Source organism: Abramis brama, assembly GCF_963993115.1.
Source record: "Abramis brama genome assembly, chromosome: 14".
NCBI classification, from domain to species: Eukaryota; Metazoa; Chordata; class Actinopteri; order Cypriniformes; family Leuciscidae; genus Abramis; species Abramis brama.
In genome coordinates, this window is record NC_139976.1 from 23738777 (window position 1) to 23756386 (window position 17610).

General features: G+C 36.8%; 1 protein-coding gene across 1 annotated transcript in view; it reads right to left on the bottom strand.

Moving 5' to 3' along the window:
- med1 (mediator complex subunit 1) overlaps positions 1-17610 on the bottom strand; it is a 174084-nt gene that overhangs the window by 91655 nt on the left and 64819 nt on the right. The window contains exons 5-6 of the mRNA XM_084134395.1: positions 5356-5488; positions 5227-5255 (exon numbers count right to left, since the gene is read on the bottom strand). Of these exons, the coding sequence (XP_083990521.1) occupies positions 5227-5255; positions 5356-5488 (162 nt within the window). The remainder of the gene's footprint in view (positions 1-5226; positions 5256-5355; positions 5489-17610) is intronic.

Here is a 17610-nt window from a genome sequence, read left to right on the forward strand (position 1 = left end):
ACATTCTTTCTGGATACTTTCAAAATAACAGCAGCTTGGTTTGTTTCTAAGCAAAATATTTATTCAGTAACATAAGACATTTCTATCTTTACATTTATTCATTTAGCAGATGCTTTTATCCAAAGCAACTTACAAATGAGAACAATAGAAGCAGTGAAACTAACAATAGGACAACAATATGCAAGCGCTTTGACCCTTCCCAGTTTAATCTAACGCAGTACATGTACTTTTTTTCTTTCTTTTTTTTAAGATGATAGATATAGAATAGAAGGTAAAGTGTTAGTATTAATGGATCAGGTGTTGCCGAAAAAGATGCGTCTTCAGGCATTTCTTGAAAATGGCCACATACTCAGCAGCTCTGGCTGAGTTAGGCAAATCATTCCACCAGCATGGAACAGACCAGGAAAAGGTCAGAGAAAGAAATTGTGCCTCTTTGAGATTGCACTGTTGACTCAATAACTACAACTGTTAACTGACAATAAACTCTTTATTGTTCCATCACGTTCAACATAGCTGCTCTTCCTCTCATAGGACGCCAGACTGAACTCACAAAAAATAACGCGCTAACCCATAAAAGGTGCTCTTCGCACATGCGCAGTAAAAGAAAACATAACTTAACAATCTCCATTTTTTTCTTTAAAAAAAAAAAATAATGTTCAAGTTTAGAACATAAGCATTTGTTATTATTATAACAGGATAACAGATTAACTTAAGTGCTTCAGTTTAAATGACTAGACATTGACAAAACATAAGCAAATAATTGTCAAATCCATTCAGTGCTTAAGATAGCAAACACCTGTGCTGAGAGTTTTCAGAAGGCCAAGTGCAGATGCACCCTTTTTTTGTCAAGCAGTTAGCTAGCTGCTCTTTAGTGTCTGACCACAAGATCTGCTGAATAGTTCCAGAGTGTATAAGTTCCTTCATACTGCTGATTTCCAGGCGCAGTCTCTTTTCGGTTACAGATTTTGTAGATTTGAGAGCATCGAGAAGGGAATGATTGTCTATTCCACACACAATAGGCACACTGATGCATGAGCAGCCACCAGTGGTAATCTCAGAGTATAGTGTAGCGAGGAAAACTGCACTGTCAACTCCATCTGCAAGTGCCATAGTCTCTCCTGCTAAGGTACTCCGTACAACTCTCCTGATCCGTTTTGAATGCCAAGATATAGGTGAAAATTTTCCCCCATAAGCATGATGAAATGTCCACCCTGTGTGCCACCGTCCTTAAGATTTCCCACTGAGGAATCACTGTACACCACCAATTTAACAGAACTGGTTTCCCCTAAGTACTGGAACCTCAAGATGACCTCTTCTGATTTGAGTTTTCTGATAAGTTTATTTGCACAATGCAGGGTCTGAACAGTAGCATGCTTTGTGTTAGATGCCAACATGGATATGTCATATATTATGTCAGGTCGGCTTTGCCTGGCAACCCACAATATTTGTCCAATCTTTGATTTTAGCATATCTTGTTGCTATCTTGTATCATTGGCTGGTCTGTCAATGACGCTTCACGTTGTGTTGCTCTGGTGGGGTCCACTGGGATGGGTTGCAGATTTTTTATATATGTTCCTTGTTGTACTTGTATTTCATCCTCCTTAGAATGTACTTCTATTCCAATGTAGCTGAAACTGTCATGTTCTTCCCGTCCGACTTGAAAGGCAGCTTTCAATTGAGGAATGATATTTATGGAGAATGCATCTGTACCACCCCAAATAAAGTCATCCACATGTGACGCAAGAATCCCCATCACCTTGCAGGAATCATCCACCCAGTAAAATACTGCCGGATCTACCTTTGACACTGTAGCTCCCAATTGTTGCATGGTGTCTTTCACTGTTATACCAGAATAAAGAAGCATCTATTAGGCCATAAACACATTTTTTCAACTTCCATATGGTTCCTTTGTTCTGCACTTCTTGTGCAGGGTGAATGTAAATATCTCTGGTTAACTCTTTACCTTGTAAAAAGGCTGCTTTAATGTCCATGGAGTTTAACTGCCATTTATTTTGAGACTCTGAGGCACATGTAGGTGAGTCTTTGGGAAGGTCTTGAGTGTTAATTTCTTCAAAGCCTTTCACCACTAGTCTAGCCTTACGTACAACTCCAGCAGTTGTTTCTTTAAGTGTGCACACCCACCTCGTGGAGATGCACTTCTGGCCTTCATCTTCCACTTCTTCAAAGACGTTATTTCTTTTCCAGGTGCTGAGTTCTGTATTTTTTGCAGGCATGAAGAGATCATCATGTACTATCAATATATCATCTTCATTGTAGTCAGTGCTCAACTTAGCATGTTCGGATGGAATCACCTGAACATTGTCCATTTGTCCTAGGTTGACTGATGCAGTTGTACCTTCACAGTAAGTGGATGAGCAGGTTTGTGGCGTGTGGGATTGATCAAGACTATCCTCTCCAGGTACACTGATGCAGAAGGTTCACTGACATCTTCAGCATTAAGAGGTTCATCACTTTCTGGTGGCATTTCCTCATTTTCACTTTCAGAGTCGTTGAGATCTGCTGCTGGTGTTATTGTGGGATTTTCATCTGTTTTCATTTGTTCTCTTTCTGTCTCCATTTTTGTTTGTGGGTCATCCACCTTTCTTAGTCTGGATTGATGCACTCAAACATAGGTTCCACCATGCCTGACAAATACAACCACACTATCTTGGCCTATGACCACACCTGGACCTTTCCACTCATTACAATCTATTCGCTTATAATACACTTTGTCCCCCTTTTCATATCTGTCATCAACGGGCCACAGTTGCTTACGAAGGGCTCTTCTAATTCTCTCTGAGCACTCAGCTACTGTGAATGCTGTTCTCATTGCATGTAGTGTGGTGATTTGTTTAGCTATCCAACTACTCATACTTGATTCCAGAGCTGGAGGCTTATCGGTGAGGACTGAGGGAAGATTTGGGTTCTGCCCAAACACTAACTGGTAGGGACTATAACCATGCACATTGTGCATTGAGTTCTTTGCCATTAGTGCCCAATCTAGGGCTGTTTTCCAGTCACAGTTGTTATCCCTCTTCAGTTTCAGCAAAATTGCAGTTAGAGTCTGATTGTGGATCTTAGAATCTTCATTTCGTCATTATTAAATTCACCTCTATTATCACTAAACAGCCTGCATGGGGGACCATGAACACTTATCCAGAAGTGAATAAAGTGCTTCACTATCTCTTTTGGGTTCTTTGTGGTGACAATACTCCCTGCACTGAAGCGTGTGAAGTGATCAATAGCATGCAAATACCATACTCCATGCTCAAGCTCATGTAAGTCCACAGCCACAGTCTCATTATAGGCTGATGCCATAGGCCAACCCACTATCGGCTTATGTTTTGGCTTGCTGTATCTGCTACATGTATCACAGTTTTTGACAATGTTCTTGAGAATTGTGTTGCTTTCTTCATCGTGATTACCTGAGCAGGCCAGTAATTTTTTCAGTCTATCAGTTGAAGCATGTCCAAATTGTCTGTGTAGTTTCAATAGGACTGTCTCCTTTTCTTTTGTTGTAATTTTTTGTCACAGCAAGAATTTCATTTTCATTTTGTGTCTTGTTCTCACTTGTCTCCTTTTCATCTGGATGAAAGTCTTCTCTCAAATTCACACAGTAAATGTACTGAAGATGTTAATTCAAGTTTAACAGGTTGTTTAAACATCGTTGCTTTGTCATGTGCAATGTCCAAAACTGCACTCGCTCTTTTCAATGAAGTCTTGCTTAAAAGCATTGGTATTTCTGCAGGAACAACTTCTGTCTCTATTTTGCATCTGGTATGTCCTATCCTTGCTGGAATAGTAACTTTCCTTGTGGAATAAACAACCTTGCCATCACCAAATCTGAAAAGTCTTGCACTTTGTTTGTCATCTATTTTTAGTAACTCACTCTGTGGCAGCCCACTTGTATAATCTTCAAGCCATTTTTCTCCACACACAGTTCTTGTACAGGCTGTGTCAATCACAGCTGATCCCAAAGCCTCCACCATGAAAATTTCTGTGTTAGACAAAGATTCATTTGAAAACAAAGTGATGTTACATTCTTCAATGTCATCTTTTAGTCCTTCATATTTTGTCAGTCTTACATGTTCCTTTTTATTTGGACAGTCCTTTGCCCAGTGATACGTGCTTTGGCAAATTGCACATTTCGTTCTTCTTCCATATTTATCAAGGGGGTTTGTACCTTGAGCTATGGTTTGGGGCTGTTGTACACAAGTGTATGACTTGTATCCCCATTTTCCTGAGTATCTCGTGTAATAGGCACTGTCACTATCTGTGTTTTGCAGTGCACTGCCGCCCTCTCGTGGTGAAGTAACGTTAGCTCCAAAAATTCTTTTCAAGGCTGATTTCATATATCGACGCTAAAACTCGACAATGTATTCCACCATAGAAACACCGCTCTCTCTAGTGATCCGGTCAAACTCTGTGTACTGCCGATCTTTTTCTTCTTCTAAAAAAACAGAATCCAATTTCGCTATGAGTGTTTGCATTCCAGTGTCATCATTCAAATCCTCAGCGGAAATTTCCAGAGCACTGTCCCTTGCTCGGCCCTTTAGTGACAAAGTAACTGCCAAGGCTTGGTTCCAGGTCAGTAACCCGTCTCAAGATTTCAATCTCATTTTTCCAACTTTCGTAAGCCGTCTTCTCGTCAAACGGTGGGGGATTATTGTAATTCCCAGCAGCAGCCATCCTCTGCTACCAATGTTGACTCAATAACTACAACTGCTAACTGACAATAAACTCTTTATTGTTCCATCACGTTCAACATAGCCGCTCTTCCTTTCATAGGACGTCAGACTGAACTCACAAAAAAAATAACACGCAAACCCATAAAGGGTGCTCTTCGCACATGCGCAGTAAAAGAAAACATAACTTAACATGCACCACAAGATCTGAATCTCAATTAGCATCCTTTACTTTGGGGACATTAGTAAAATAAGGAAATGCAATAGAGTAGATAACATTTTAGCTATCAAATGACAAAGCATTCTACAGTATCCATCATCAGTAAATGACAATAAATAGCTATGATATCAAAACCTCTTTGTTAGGCTGGTCTGTTTGTGTCTAAGCATATACGATTTGTTGCGCAGTGTGTTTGACTGGGTGCAATCATTTACTAAAGAGATTTTTGAGTCACTTAGCAGCAAGTAAACAAACTACTTGAGCATAAATACATATTCCATATTGCTGAAAAATGTAATTTCACTTATATAGTTTGCTTACCGTAAATGCTGTATCAGCTCAGGACAACTCTACATAACAATGAGAGAAAATCACAATAAAGTAAGACCACAGGGCATAGACAAACTGCTTTATTATTCTATTCACAATAACCACAAGTCTTCCTCTCACCACAGGGTTTTCACCATGGTGGGCCACTTTGACATCCACAAGCTTTCCTGCTTTATCCAAATGCACCTCAACATAAAACATATCTGAGGTGATATAGCACTCAGTACGTGAGGGGCTCAGGTGAGATCCCAACCTGCAGGCACACAGCACGAGAACAAAAGAAAGACCAAACATACCTTTTAGCAAAATTGTGAAGTTAGGTCAAGTAAAATCAAGTAGAAATAAATCAGAACATGCTAGTAATGTTACGCATGACACCAAAGCTCCAAAACATGTAGGCCTATCTAGTAAGCATTGTGATTTCATAAGAAGCCCTGTAACTGAGGATTATTTTTATTTTTTTCTCAATTGCTCCTGTCTGCCTTGCTGCTGAGTGGTTTGTGTATGTATGCTCCGTATAGCTTTCTGTTTTGAATCTTTATTTACTATCATTCCTTGTTGTTTATATTGCTAAATATAACTTACTCATCACCACACATTAACCTGACATCGCTAGCTTCAATCTAAATCATTATAGCTAGCACAACACGCTAGTAATTCGCTAGCCTGTTATTTATTTTTTCTCTTGCGCCTTTTATGAGTGCATCAAACAACTGTGGTGAGTAGGATCAGTCAACAAACATGGTGAGTCATGTCATCTCCTCCTCTTATTGTGCATTTCGTGTCACATGTATAGCATAGCCTTCTCTGAAAGCACTAAAGGATTTACATGTGATAAATGCAGGGAGATAGTCAGGCTGACGGAGAAGATTTCAGAACTAGAGACGCATCCAAACTTTAATTGAGGATAGTAAGAGTGCAAGGGCTTTAGATACTGCTTTGGATGCAACTAGCGTAGTGAACTCTGTACATTGTTCGGTTCCAGCTGTAGAGCCCGTGCAGCATGACAACTGGGTGACCGTGAGACACTGTAGTCGCAGGACAAAACACCGCTCTTCTGTTCCGATTACCATAACAAATAGATTATCCCCACTCAGTGAAACACCCACTGTGAATCCTGTTGAATGTGCCCTAGTTATTGGCGTCTCTATTACACGGAACGTGAAAATAGAGACACCAGCAACCATAGTCACGTTTGCCGGGAGCCAGAGCGCCTGACATCAAAGCAAATTTAAAAGTGCTGGCTAATGCTAATCGAAATTATCTAAGATTATTATTCACGTCGGCACTAATGATGTTCGACTTCACCAGTCAGAGATAACTAAAATTAACGTTAAAGAGGTGTGTAAACTCGCAAGTATGATGTCAGGCACTGTAATTTGCTCTGGCCCCCTTCCTGTTCGCAGGAGTGATGAGATACTTAGTAGATTATCCTCACTCAATGGCTGGTTGTCTAAGTGGTGTCCGCAAAATAATATAGAATTCATAGACAATTGGAAAAGTTTTTGGGGCAGACCTGACCTGTTGAAAAGAGATGGTATTCATCCCTCCTGGGATGGTGCTGCTCTTCTCTCTAGTAATATAGCACATAGTCTTAGAGCTCAAACATGAATTGGGGCTCAGGTCAGGAAGCAGACAGACTGGCTAAACCGACCATCTGCTAGCTCTCACGTCACTGAGGTCAGATAAATCCAATCACATAGAGACTCTTTCACCTAGATATCATCATCCATTTAGAAACTGTGTCTGTTCCCCGAATTAGGAAATACAAAAAACTCCCAAACCCATTTAAGGGTAATAATTTACTTGATGTTTAACATACAAAAAAAAAAAACAGATATAAAGCAGATGAACAAATGATAAAGCTCGGGTTGCTGAATATTCGATCCCTTACTTCAAAAGCACTTATTGTTAATGATATGATTACAGATTGTAACCTAGATGTGCTGTGTTTGACAGAAACCTGGCTAAAACCAAACGATTACATTACTTTAAATGAGTCCACCCCCCAAGATTACTGTTATAAACATGAACCTCGTCTGAAAGGCAAAGAGAGAGGTGTTGCTGTAATTTATAGTAATATCTTCAGAATTACTAAAGAAGTCTAGTTTCAAATATAATTCTTTTGAAGTGTTGGTGCTTAAATGTAACACTATCTCGTGTAAATGATAAATCATGTTTGAGTTTTGTGCTGGCTACTGTATACAGGCCACCAGGGCACCATTATATACTATTCTGTGTTATTGTTAAGCCTCACAAAAGGCACACAAACATTATAAAGCACCATAAGTTTTCGTGCACAATATTATAAGTGTTCTGAAGCCATTATATAGTATAATGTGAGATATAAATTAATATTTAAGTTGTTAAATTCAAGCTCACGTAAACGTTTCACTCATCTGCGCTGTCAGTCATTCTCCATTCAGCGTTCAAACAGCGCGTCGCGTTCGGTTACACAGTTAACATGATGAAACTCTCTCCAAGATGATTCAATGTTACTATTATTATACTTGATCTGTAGATAAAGATCTATGGTTTCGCATAAAACAACTTTATCTTTCTGGACTTCATTGCTGTACCTTATGTTACTTTCTACCGGGTGTCTGTTAGATCACAACACTGCAGTAAAGTCAGAGCACTATTTGTTCTTCACGCGCACAGTAACTGAAATTTAAAACTGTTAAAAGAAAATGCTGAATAGACTATTGCATAGATAGATACTGTATAATACACTACGCATCAATATGTATTTTCTTTGTGCTTTAAACTTTTCAATGCGGACTCGACGCGCTGCGCGCTGTGACTCATGTTGCTTCAAGCGCATCATTCTGCGCTCGGGATGCGCATAAGCGCTCTGTGCCGCACTGTATTGGAGCCTTTCATATCATAATACAGTGACACAATGAAAGATTATTAATAGCCGTTCTTGTTCTGTCCTATCTATCATTGCTACCTCATTAAACAGCTGTGCTATACATTTAAAAAATGTCTCAATTTTATAGTAGGCTATATATAAAATAATTGCTATTTTTTATTTTTATCTTGTTTTTCATGAATGTATTTTACAACAATACAAAGAGCAATGTGTAAAGTTTTACCAGATTTAGTGTTACACTTATTGTCTCTAATTTGTTCCCCACTAAACATTTTTTTTTCACAAAATGTTCAGATTTTATACAATTATTGTGCACTCGTGATTTTTCTAGACTAAATTTTACTGCTGAATTATCCACTAACCTAGTTTATAAAAGCATTTATGTCAGATTATGATCATATATTTTTTGTTGTTGTTGTTTTTCTTTTTTTCAGTTCTTATTATCAGTTCAACACAGAGTTATAGAAATTCTACTTGATAAAAAAACTGCGCTGATATCGGTACGGATCGGTATCGGCCGATACTCAGAATTTTTGGTATCGGATCGGATCGGATCGATTCTGAAAAAATGGTATCGTTGCATCCCTAGGCACCATGCAGATTTTATTAAAGAATTTGCTGACTTTCTATCAGAGTTAGTACTGGCTGCAGATAAAGTCATAATTGTTGGTGATTTTAATATACATGTAGATAACAAAAACGATGCATTGGCATTTAAAGACATTCTGAACTCTATTGGAGTTAGACAACACTCGCCAGGACCTACTCATTCTCGTAATCATACTCTAGATCTAATATTATCACATTAAATCAATGTTGATGCCGTTGAAATTCTGCAGCAGAGCAATGACATCTCAGATCATTATCTAGTCTCGTGTATACTTTATTTAGCCAAGGCTGCAAAGCCGACTCCGTTCTACAAATATGTTAGACCTATCACTTCTGCCACTAAAGATTGCTTTATTAACCCTCTGGGGTCTGAGGTGTTTTTGGGGTCCTTGAGATGTTCTGACATGCCCTGACATTTGTGCTTTTTTCAGTTGCTTATAAACATATTAATGGCAAAGGTGTAATTACACTATTTAGCACAAACAGGGCTACCATAATATGTGAGCAACATGTATGTACATGTTTGTATTTTTGAGAGAATAATGTTTATGCATGGTTATTGAAAAAACTAAAAACGAAAGTTTCTGAAATAAGGCCACAAAACACATACTAAATATGTGTCCACAAGACTTCTGAATAATGCATTTTGTCACCTAGAGTTTTTTCTTCAAAATGATGTGAAAATCATCCTGCCTAATCATTCACATAAAGCAATACACTGATTTAAATTTTGTAAGACACTTTTTGTTTGGAAAGGCAATATGCGTGGGGCGTCAACGATCCAACACCATCATGAATATTGAGTAGTTCACACCTGAGACGACAATGGGGCCTGCATAATTAGCCTTTCATTCAGGTGTGTCACTGAGCCACAAGAAAGAATGCAAGGACAATATATATAATAGATTCACAGTTGTTGTTTTTTATCCACAAATTGTGCTTGCAAATTGTATAATATCCAAGGTAAAAATTTCTAGTAATTGTAGTTAATTGTTCTCATACTGTATTTTCAGAAAGTTTTGGAATATATTCTCTACCCAAATGTGTCACTAATAAAACGCAATAAAAAATTATTTAAAGAGAAGGCTTATATTGACCTTTTAAGATTTTGTTTACATCTATCCTTGTATATATATTATCTATCCTTACATCTATCCTTGTATACAAGCAGCACAGCAGAAATGATTTTATGAACTTCTTCACTTATAAGATTGATAATATCAGGGGAGAAAATTATAACTATGCAACCGTCTACTACAGTATCGCATCAATGAGTGCATTGTAGTCTCCTTGAGGAAAAATTCTATTCATTCATTGCTATAGGAGAGGAAGAATTGACTAAACTCGTTAAATCATCTAAATCGACAAAATGTATGTTAGACCCTAACCGACTAAGCTATTGAAAGAGATGCTTCCAGAGGTCACAGATCCTCTTCTTAATATCATTAATTCACCTTTGTCATTAGGATATGAACCAAAAACTTTTAAGCTGGCTAAGATTAAACCGCTTGTTAAAACTGCAACTTGATCCTACAGAATCAGTCAAATACAGGCTGATCTCAAATCAACCTTTTCTGCCAAAGATACTAGAAAAGGCAGTATCCTCACAACTATGTTCCTTTTTAGAAAGAAATGATATCTGCGAGGATTTTCAGTCAGGATTTAGACTGTACCATAGTACTGAGACAGCTCTCAGAGTCACAAATGATTTGCTCTTGTTATCCGATCGTGGTTGTAACTCTCTATTAGTGTTACTCGATCTTATTGCTGCATTTGATACTGTCGACCACAACATTCTTTTAACCCCCTGGGGTAGGCGGTTGCGCCAGCGACACCAGCTCACTTTTTTTTCTTATCAGTGCAAAAGAGACTCAAAATACTCTGTTGATTTTGATCTTACATATAAGTGTTGTACATCATTCGATCCTATTAAGTGTCTATTTTGTTTGTGTATACTCAAACACAAAACAAAGTGTTGTGCTTTTCGTCAAATAAAGAAAAATAAACATGATGCGAGTTCTGCCTTCTCTCTGTCAGTGAAGTCCATTCTGAAACGTGTCCGAAAATGAACTAACTCAGCGAATACTCAGTCACACAGGCACGAGAGATGTCTTTACAAAGCTTGAATTCTCGTCTTTTAAATGAAGTAATTTATATAAAAAACAAATATTTTGTGTTTATGTAATCTGTATGAAAAGAGAGAGATGTCAGTCGTTCTCAGTTCAGCTTATTATCTGCTAATGTGAACACGCCCACGGAGAGCGCGCGCTATTCAAATGCAAATGATCTGAGGCAATCCATGCAAACCTGTGAACGCCCACATCAACTCGACAAAACTTGCGACGCTGTTAGGAATAATACTATCGTAATAATAATCCTGGGAAATTTACCTCAGAAGTGCTGCTTTAGTTTCACTTCGAGAAGCAACGGATCCAGCTGAGGATTGTGAATAGTCCTCTGAACTCTTTATTCTTAAGTGCTTTGTTCTAATTGCGATATGGAATAGTGTCTGTAAACTGCAAAATGAATGAATGAATGAATGAATGAATGAATGAATGAATGAATGAATGAATGAATGAATGAATGAATGAATGAATGAATGAATGAATGAATGAATGAATGAATGAATGAAATGTTCACACTCGCACTTACATTAGTAAACATGCTATTTTTACATGAACATATCTACTAGTTTAGCTTTTACCAAACTATATTGCTACTGAGATGAGTATAAATCGACTGAAATATGTTGAAATAAAATGTCTTTGTATAAGCAACATATTAAACTGCAAATTAACATTTATATGCTAATATATCAAAAACGATATGTTACAGATGAAATATGAATGTTTAGACAAGATTTTGTTGATTAGTTTTGGATAGATTATAAAGTTTTTACTGTAAAAAAAGACTATTGCCCCATCAAATAAGCTTTTGTTCACCAATTTCTGCTCATATGTTAAATATATAGATGATGTTTTGTCAAAAATAAAGTAGGTATATTGAATTATCAACTAAGATGTTATAGTGTTTGTTCCAATATTCAAACTAATGAATCCTTAACTTTGAAATGCGTATGATAAAATGTATACTTTTTACAAAGTCAGACACTTGACATTGTTAAAATTGTAATTGTTGTTTATTTAATAAAATAGCCAAAAATATATATTTACAAGGTAAATCTAAACAAAACAAAATCTAAATCAGTCTGTTTTATATATTACTTCTATAACTCAAGAGCAACGTATGATTTATTTTATTTATTTTTTAGTAGGTGGGGTTCTATATGTCCCTTCAATAAATTTAAATAGTTCAGCATCTCTAAACCTAATGAAGGCTAAAAAAAAACTTTTACTCTAGGCTATAATTAATGTATGAGCAACAAGGATAAGCAAAAATAACATTACACATGACCATGATAAAATGTCTAACCTTTGTGTCTTTGTTGTGTGTGTGTGTGTGTGTGTGTGTGTGTGTGTGTGTGTGTGTGTGTGTGTGTGTGTGTGTGTGTGTGTGTGTGTGTGTGTGTGTGTGTGTGTGTGGACACCTGAATAAATAATTGTGAAAATAGATAGAAATGTAACAGTATGACTGCAAGCGTTGACTACTCAGTTCACACAAATAGAATGAGATAAAGATAATTGAATCAGTTGAACTTGTAGGATACTGAATAGGCTACCTGACAAAATTATCAGGGTTGGAGAGTAACAGTATTATAGGCCTTAAATTGAAATATGAATAGGAACTGTACTGTTAAAGTTATAGGCTAGAATACACTGTAAATCGCTGGTATTAATAGTTTACTTTGGATTAGAAATGCAATCCAATACAAATAGCAATTAATGAATTGTGATCTGAGGAGAGTTTCTGCAGAGGTTCAAATTAAAATCAGTGTTAAACAAATAATTCAAAATTAATTAGATCATGCTGCTTTAAGTAATTAACCGAATGCATTAATCTACAAATTACATTTAACAGATTGTATCATATGTGTGATACAATTTAAAACCAAGCCTCTTAACATTGTAAATTATAAGACAGCACTTTTTAAGTTATTATTGTTACATGCTTAATTGGTTGATGTTTCTCTGAGATTTGCTCATTTCTTTCAAGGTATTATTTATTCCCACTGCTTTATGCATATAATGTTTGTCCAGCAAAGCTCTGGTAGTATTCTCTAACTAAACATACTTTATTTTATGTTGTTTTCATTTGTCATGAGCTCTATATTTTAAGATGTACTAGGTGTTGATAAATCACATTCAATTAATGTGATTAATGTGCAAAGTTTAGCTTCAACTCAATAAACACACCTGAACCAGCTATGCAAGATCTTCAAGGATTACTAGAAATATCCAGGCTACACTCTCAGAAAAAAAATGGTACAAAAGCCGTCACTAGGATGTTACCCATTTAAAAGCCTTTTTATTATTAGTAGCTTTTAAGGTATAATATGCACTCTAGGTTTACCTTGTTTACTTTAATTTCCTATTATCACTGTAAAGCTGCTTTGGAACAATCTACATAGTTAAAAGCACTATATAAATTAAAATGACTTGACTTGACTTGAAAGGCTACCACCCCAGTTACAGCTTTTGTACCTGACGAATTGTGTTGGAATAGGCTGGAGCTAAACTGCAGGACATTGGCCCTCCAGAAGCTGGATTGGTCACCACTGGCTTGGGTTAAATGTTGTTAAATCTATAAATGAATCTGCACAGCTGGGTGTCTGCAGGCAGATGTGTGAGTCAGTCAATACAATGGAAAATGTAATGTGCAAAATATTTTTATTGTTATAATAATGATTTTATAATGTCTAAACACAAATCTAAATGAAAACTTGTGAAAAGATGAATTCCTACAATATGTGGAAATGGCAAACGAGCCAGTGAGTGATGCTCTGCAGCCTTCTAGTGGCTGTCCTTGAAATGTCATGTTATTTTAATTTTAAATGTTTGCTTTCCAGTAGATGGCAGCAATCTTCCACTAAAACATGGCACATTGTCCGCACTATCTCCATGAGCAAAATTAAGAAATTAAATTAGATATAAATTATAACAAATGCAAATACATTTTTAAAAACACGTCAGCGAGTGGTGCAAAAGCTTATTAAAGTGGGATTTGAGTGTGCCGTATGGACTCTTATTCTAGCTGTTCTGAAGATGAAGCGGTTTGACCAATCAGATGAAAGGGGCGTTTCAGCGTTTCAACATGTGCGAACGAAATATCAAAGCCATAAACCAATTTGTAAACCACAAACGAAAATTGTGAAAGAGCCGAAATCTCATTTTCCGTTTATTAAACCAAACAAAAAAACGAAACACGAGCCTTGCATGCATACAGAATTTGTGGAAAAAATTCCAAATTCCAAGATGTTTCCAACTCTAACTTTGAACCAATTCTGTAGAATGAATATATATTATATTATATTATATATATATATATATATATATATATATATATATATATATATATATATATATATATATATACAAAAAAGAACTCCCAAAAAAGACAAACTTCCTCACGTACTAACCTAGCATACTGTCTAACACTTGATGGCTGCTCTGTCAAGTCTTCGTCGTTGGTTAGGAACTTGGGTGTTCTCTTTGATACCAATCTTTCATTTGAAAGTCACGTGTCTAGTATCTGTAAAACCGCATTTTTCTATCTTAAAAATATATCTAAATTACACCATATGCTCTCATTGACAAATGCAGAACAATTAGTTCATGCGTTCATGACATCAAGGCTAGATTATTGTAATGCTATTATGGGTGGTTGCCCTGCACGCTTAACCCTCTGAGGTCGGCAAACGCGCGGGCGCGTTTTGCTGGATTTTCTTCACATTGTAGCACAATAAACTTAAATTACTCCGTCATTAAGGTCATACAGAAAAAAGAAATATGAAAAAGGAATCTGTGAGATGTCTACTTTTATATGTCTACACTTACAATTAGGGCTGTCATGATGTTAGATTTTTCACACCACGGTTATTGTGGCCAAAAGATTTCACGATATCGATATATCGCGATATCTATAGAATCTATGGGGCGGGGGGCGGGGGGTAGTAGTTATCAGTCAAATTAATTTTTACTTTGTTTATATAGTTTTTCTTTTTTACCCAACAAACATAAGGATACTGATAAACACAAGGCACATGCATTTTTACTTCTTGTGTACTCAATCTATGGCAAATTTTTGTGAAGGAAGACAAGCATGTGAAGTTTATCTGGTTTTAAACTGAAGCCAAACACTGTCTGAAGGTTTCCTGAAGAACTGAAAAGCTCTTAAACCTATTGCCAATAAAGTCATGCAGATAGCAGATTTGAACAAAAAAAATCAAGTGCAAATACAAATGTAAGATGAGTAAAGAAAACAGGGTTCTTAATTTTAATAATCACCCTTTATTAAATATATGAACACAGAAACCCCCTGTTAACAGTTAATGTCACGTTTCCCATTCCATGACTAGTAAAATAATAGCCGCGTCGCGTCTATGACAACTCGAGGTATCGCACACCGGACGCGCACTTTCTCAGTTTATGGCCAGCAATATCATTATGTTTAAGGACATTATGGAATTGAGATAATGTCTGTACTATATTATGATTATACTGTACAATTAAATACAATAGTTGCTGAGTCTGTCATCTGAACACTTTACCTCAGAGCGTCCGTTAACTGAATGCATTGAGAATATCACCTGAAAATCCGATAACATCAGCAATTTTCATGCAAGCAGCTGATTTCTGTAAATAAATGTAAAATTAAATGTATATTGCAGCACAGGGTGAAATCATTTAGGATGATTTGAGACAAATATAATGTAAATATAATGTAAATTTAATATAAAACGATGTAAATGGCGCTCTGTGTCGCGGCAGGATTTTGAACAAGGTCCTGAGCCGTTGCTGGGCGCCGCCGGAGTGTGTACACCATAGACTGTAAAAGGTGTACACTCATACAGAATGTGTTCTAATTTTAAATGCGTGGCGCTGCGCTTCTCGTCCGGTGTGCGACCATCTTTAATGTGCTGTTTTCTTTGATGAAGTCGAAGAACTCTTTTCTTATTACTGGCGAGCTTACTTTTTTCGGTTGTGGACAGAGTCACTGTCAGAGTGTTTCACTCTAGCTACGCGAGCGCGGACGAGCGCTGCGTCGTCTTCTTATTTGACAGGTGTTCGCGGGTGCAATACTGCCACTTGAGAGGTCAACCAGGTACTGGCGCTGTAGTATTTACGTGTCATGTTATCATAAGAGTCCTATTCCTTTTAAACATTGTGGTTATTATCGCCAATACCGGTATATTGTCACACTCTATATTAACACGATGTCGATATTTAATGCTTTGAATATCAAGATTATCGTCAACACCGGTATATTGCAACACCCCTACTTACAATCAAATCAAAACATTGTGCTTTTGTAAAATAAAGAAAATAAACAGGGTGTGCTTTCTGCCTCTCCGTCGCGGTGAACTTTTTTTTCTTGAGCACGTCTATAAACTGAAACAAAACTCAGCGAATACTTGTCACACATTTATGAGCCATATATCTTTATAAACATTTAAGTGTGTACTTTTAAATCATCGGATTCAAACTGAAAACAAATATTCTCTGTTTAAGTAATTTGTACAAAACCAACAAGATGTCCAGATTCTCAAACGCTTGCTCATTATTTTTAATCCGACCACGCCCACGCGCGCAAAAGAGATTCACATGCAAATCTCCACATGGAACGAACGCGCTTGTTACCTCAAAAACAAAGCACCAAAAAACTTCACAAGTCTCTGCTTTTCGTCGAGTTTGACACGCCGTGAGCTTACATTGGATTTACCTCAGAAGAAGAAGAACGCGATTTGAAGACAAGAAAGATGTAAGGTAAGAAATTCTTAATTATATTAGTTGAATATTATTGTTGCATTATCTTCACATTGCAGTTGAACTGTTGCTAGATAGTATATGGTGAATATTGTAATATTTAGACCCGTGTTTACTGTGGATATCTGCTCAAACGTAGATATGTATAATATAGTAACCATAATGTTTCCGTAACCGTAATGTATTTTGGAGCATGCTGTGCGTTTGAATGTAACATTTTGGAGCGCGCTAAGCGTTTGAATGTATCATATTTTGGAGCACGCTCAGCGTTTGAATGTTTCATATTTTGGAGCGCGCTCAGCGTTTGAATGTATCATATTTTGGAGTGCGCTCTGCGTTTGAATGTTTCATATTTTGGAGCGCGCTCAGCGTTTGAATGTATCATATTTTGGAGCGCGCTCAGCGTTTGAATGTTTCATATTTTGGAGCGCGCTCTGCGTTTGAATGTAACATTTTGGAGCGCACTCTGCGTTTGAATGTATCATATTTTGGAGCACGCTCTGTGTTTGAATTTTTCATATTGTATCATAACGAATGGAAAAATTTGGAGTAACATATGATAATATATTTTTTTCTAGTAGTTGTTACTGAAGTGATCCGTTTGAAAGATTTATAGGCTGCTATAGGTTATTATTATTATTATTATTATTTTTTTTATTTTTTTATGTAGCACTGCGCGTAGCCTATGCCTACAAGGCACAACAAACCTGGTGTTCATTATATATTGTTGGAAACATTTGTGTGTGTATTCTGTGAATTTTAAAAAGCAATTTTAACCAGAAAAAAACAAACATTTTAACCGTACAGCCCTATAGTCTCTTGATATCAGCATGTTCACAGTTTTGTTTTGTTTTTTATACAGGGACCAGATGCCTGGTCCTGCTGACTTCAACATTCACGAGTCTCTGTACATGAACATGGTAAAGTGAAAATCAAACACCTTGGAAATGAAAGGTATGTACAATGGCACAAAGGTCTTTGGATCATTGTTTTCAATAGTGTGCTTTT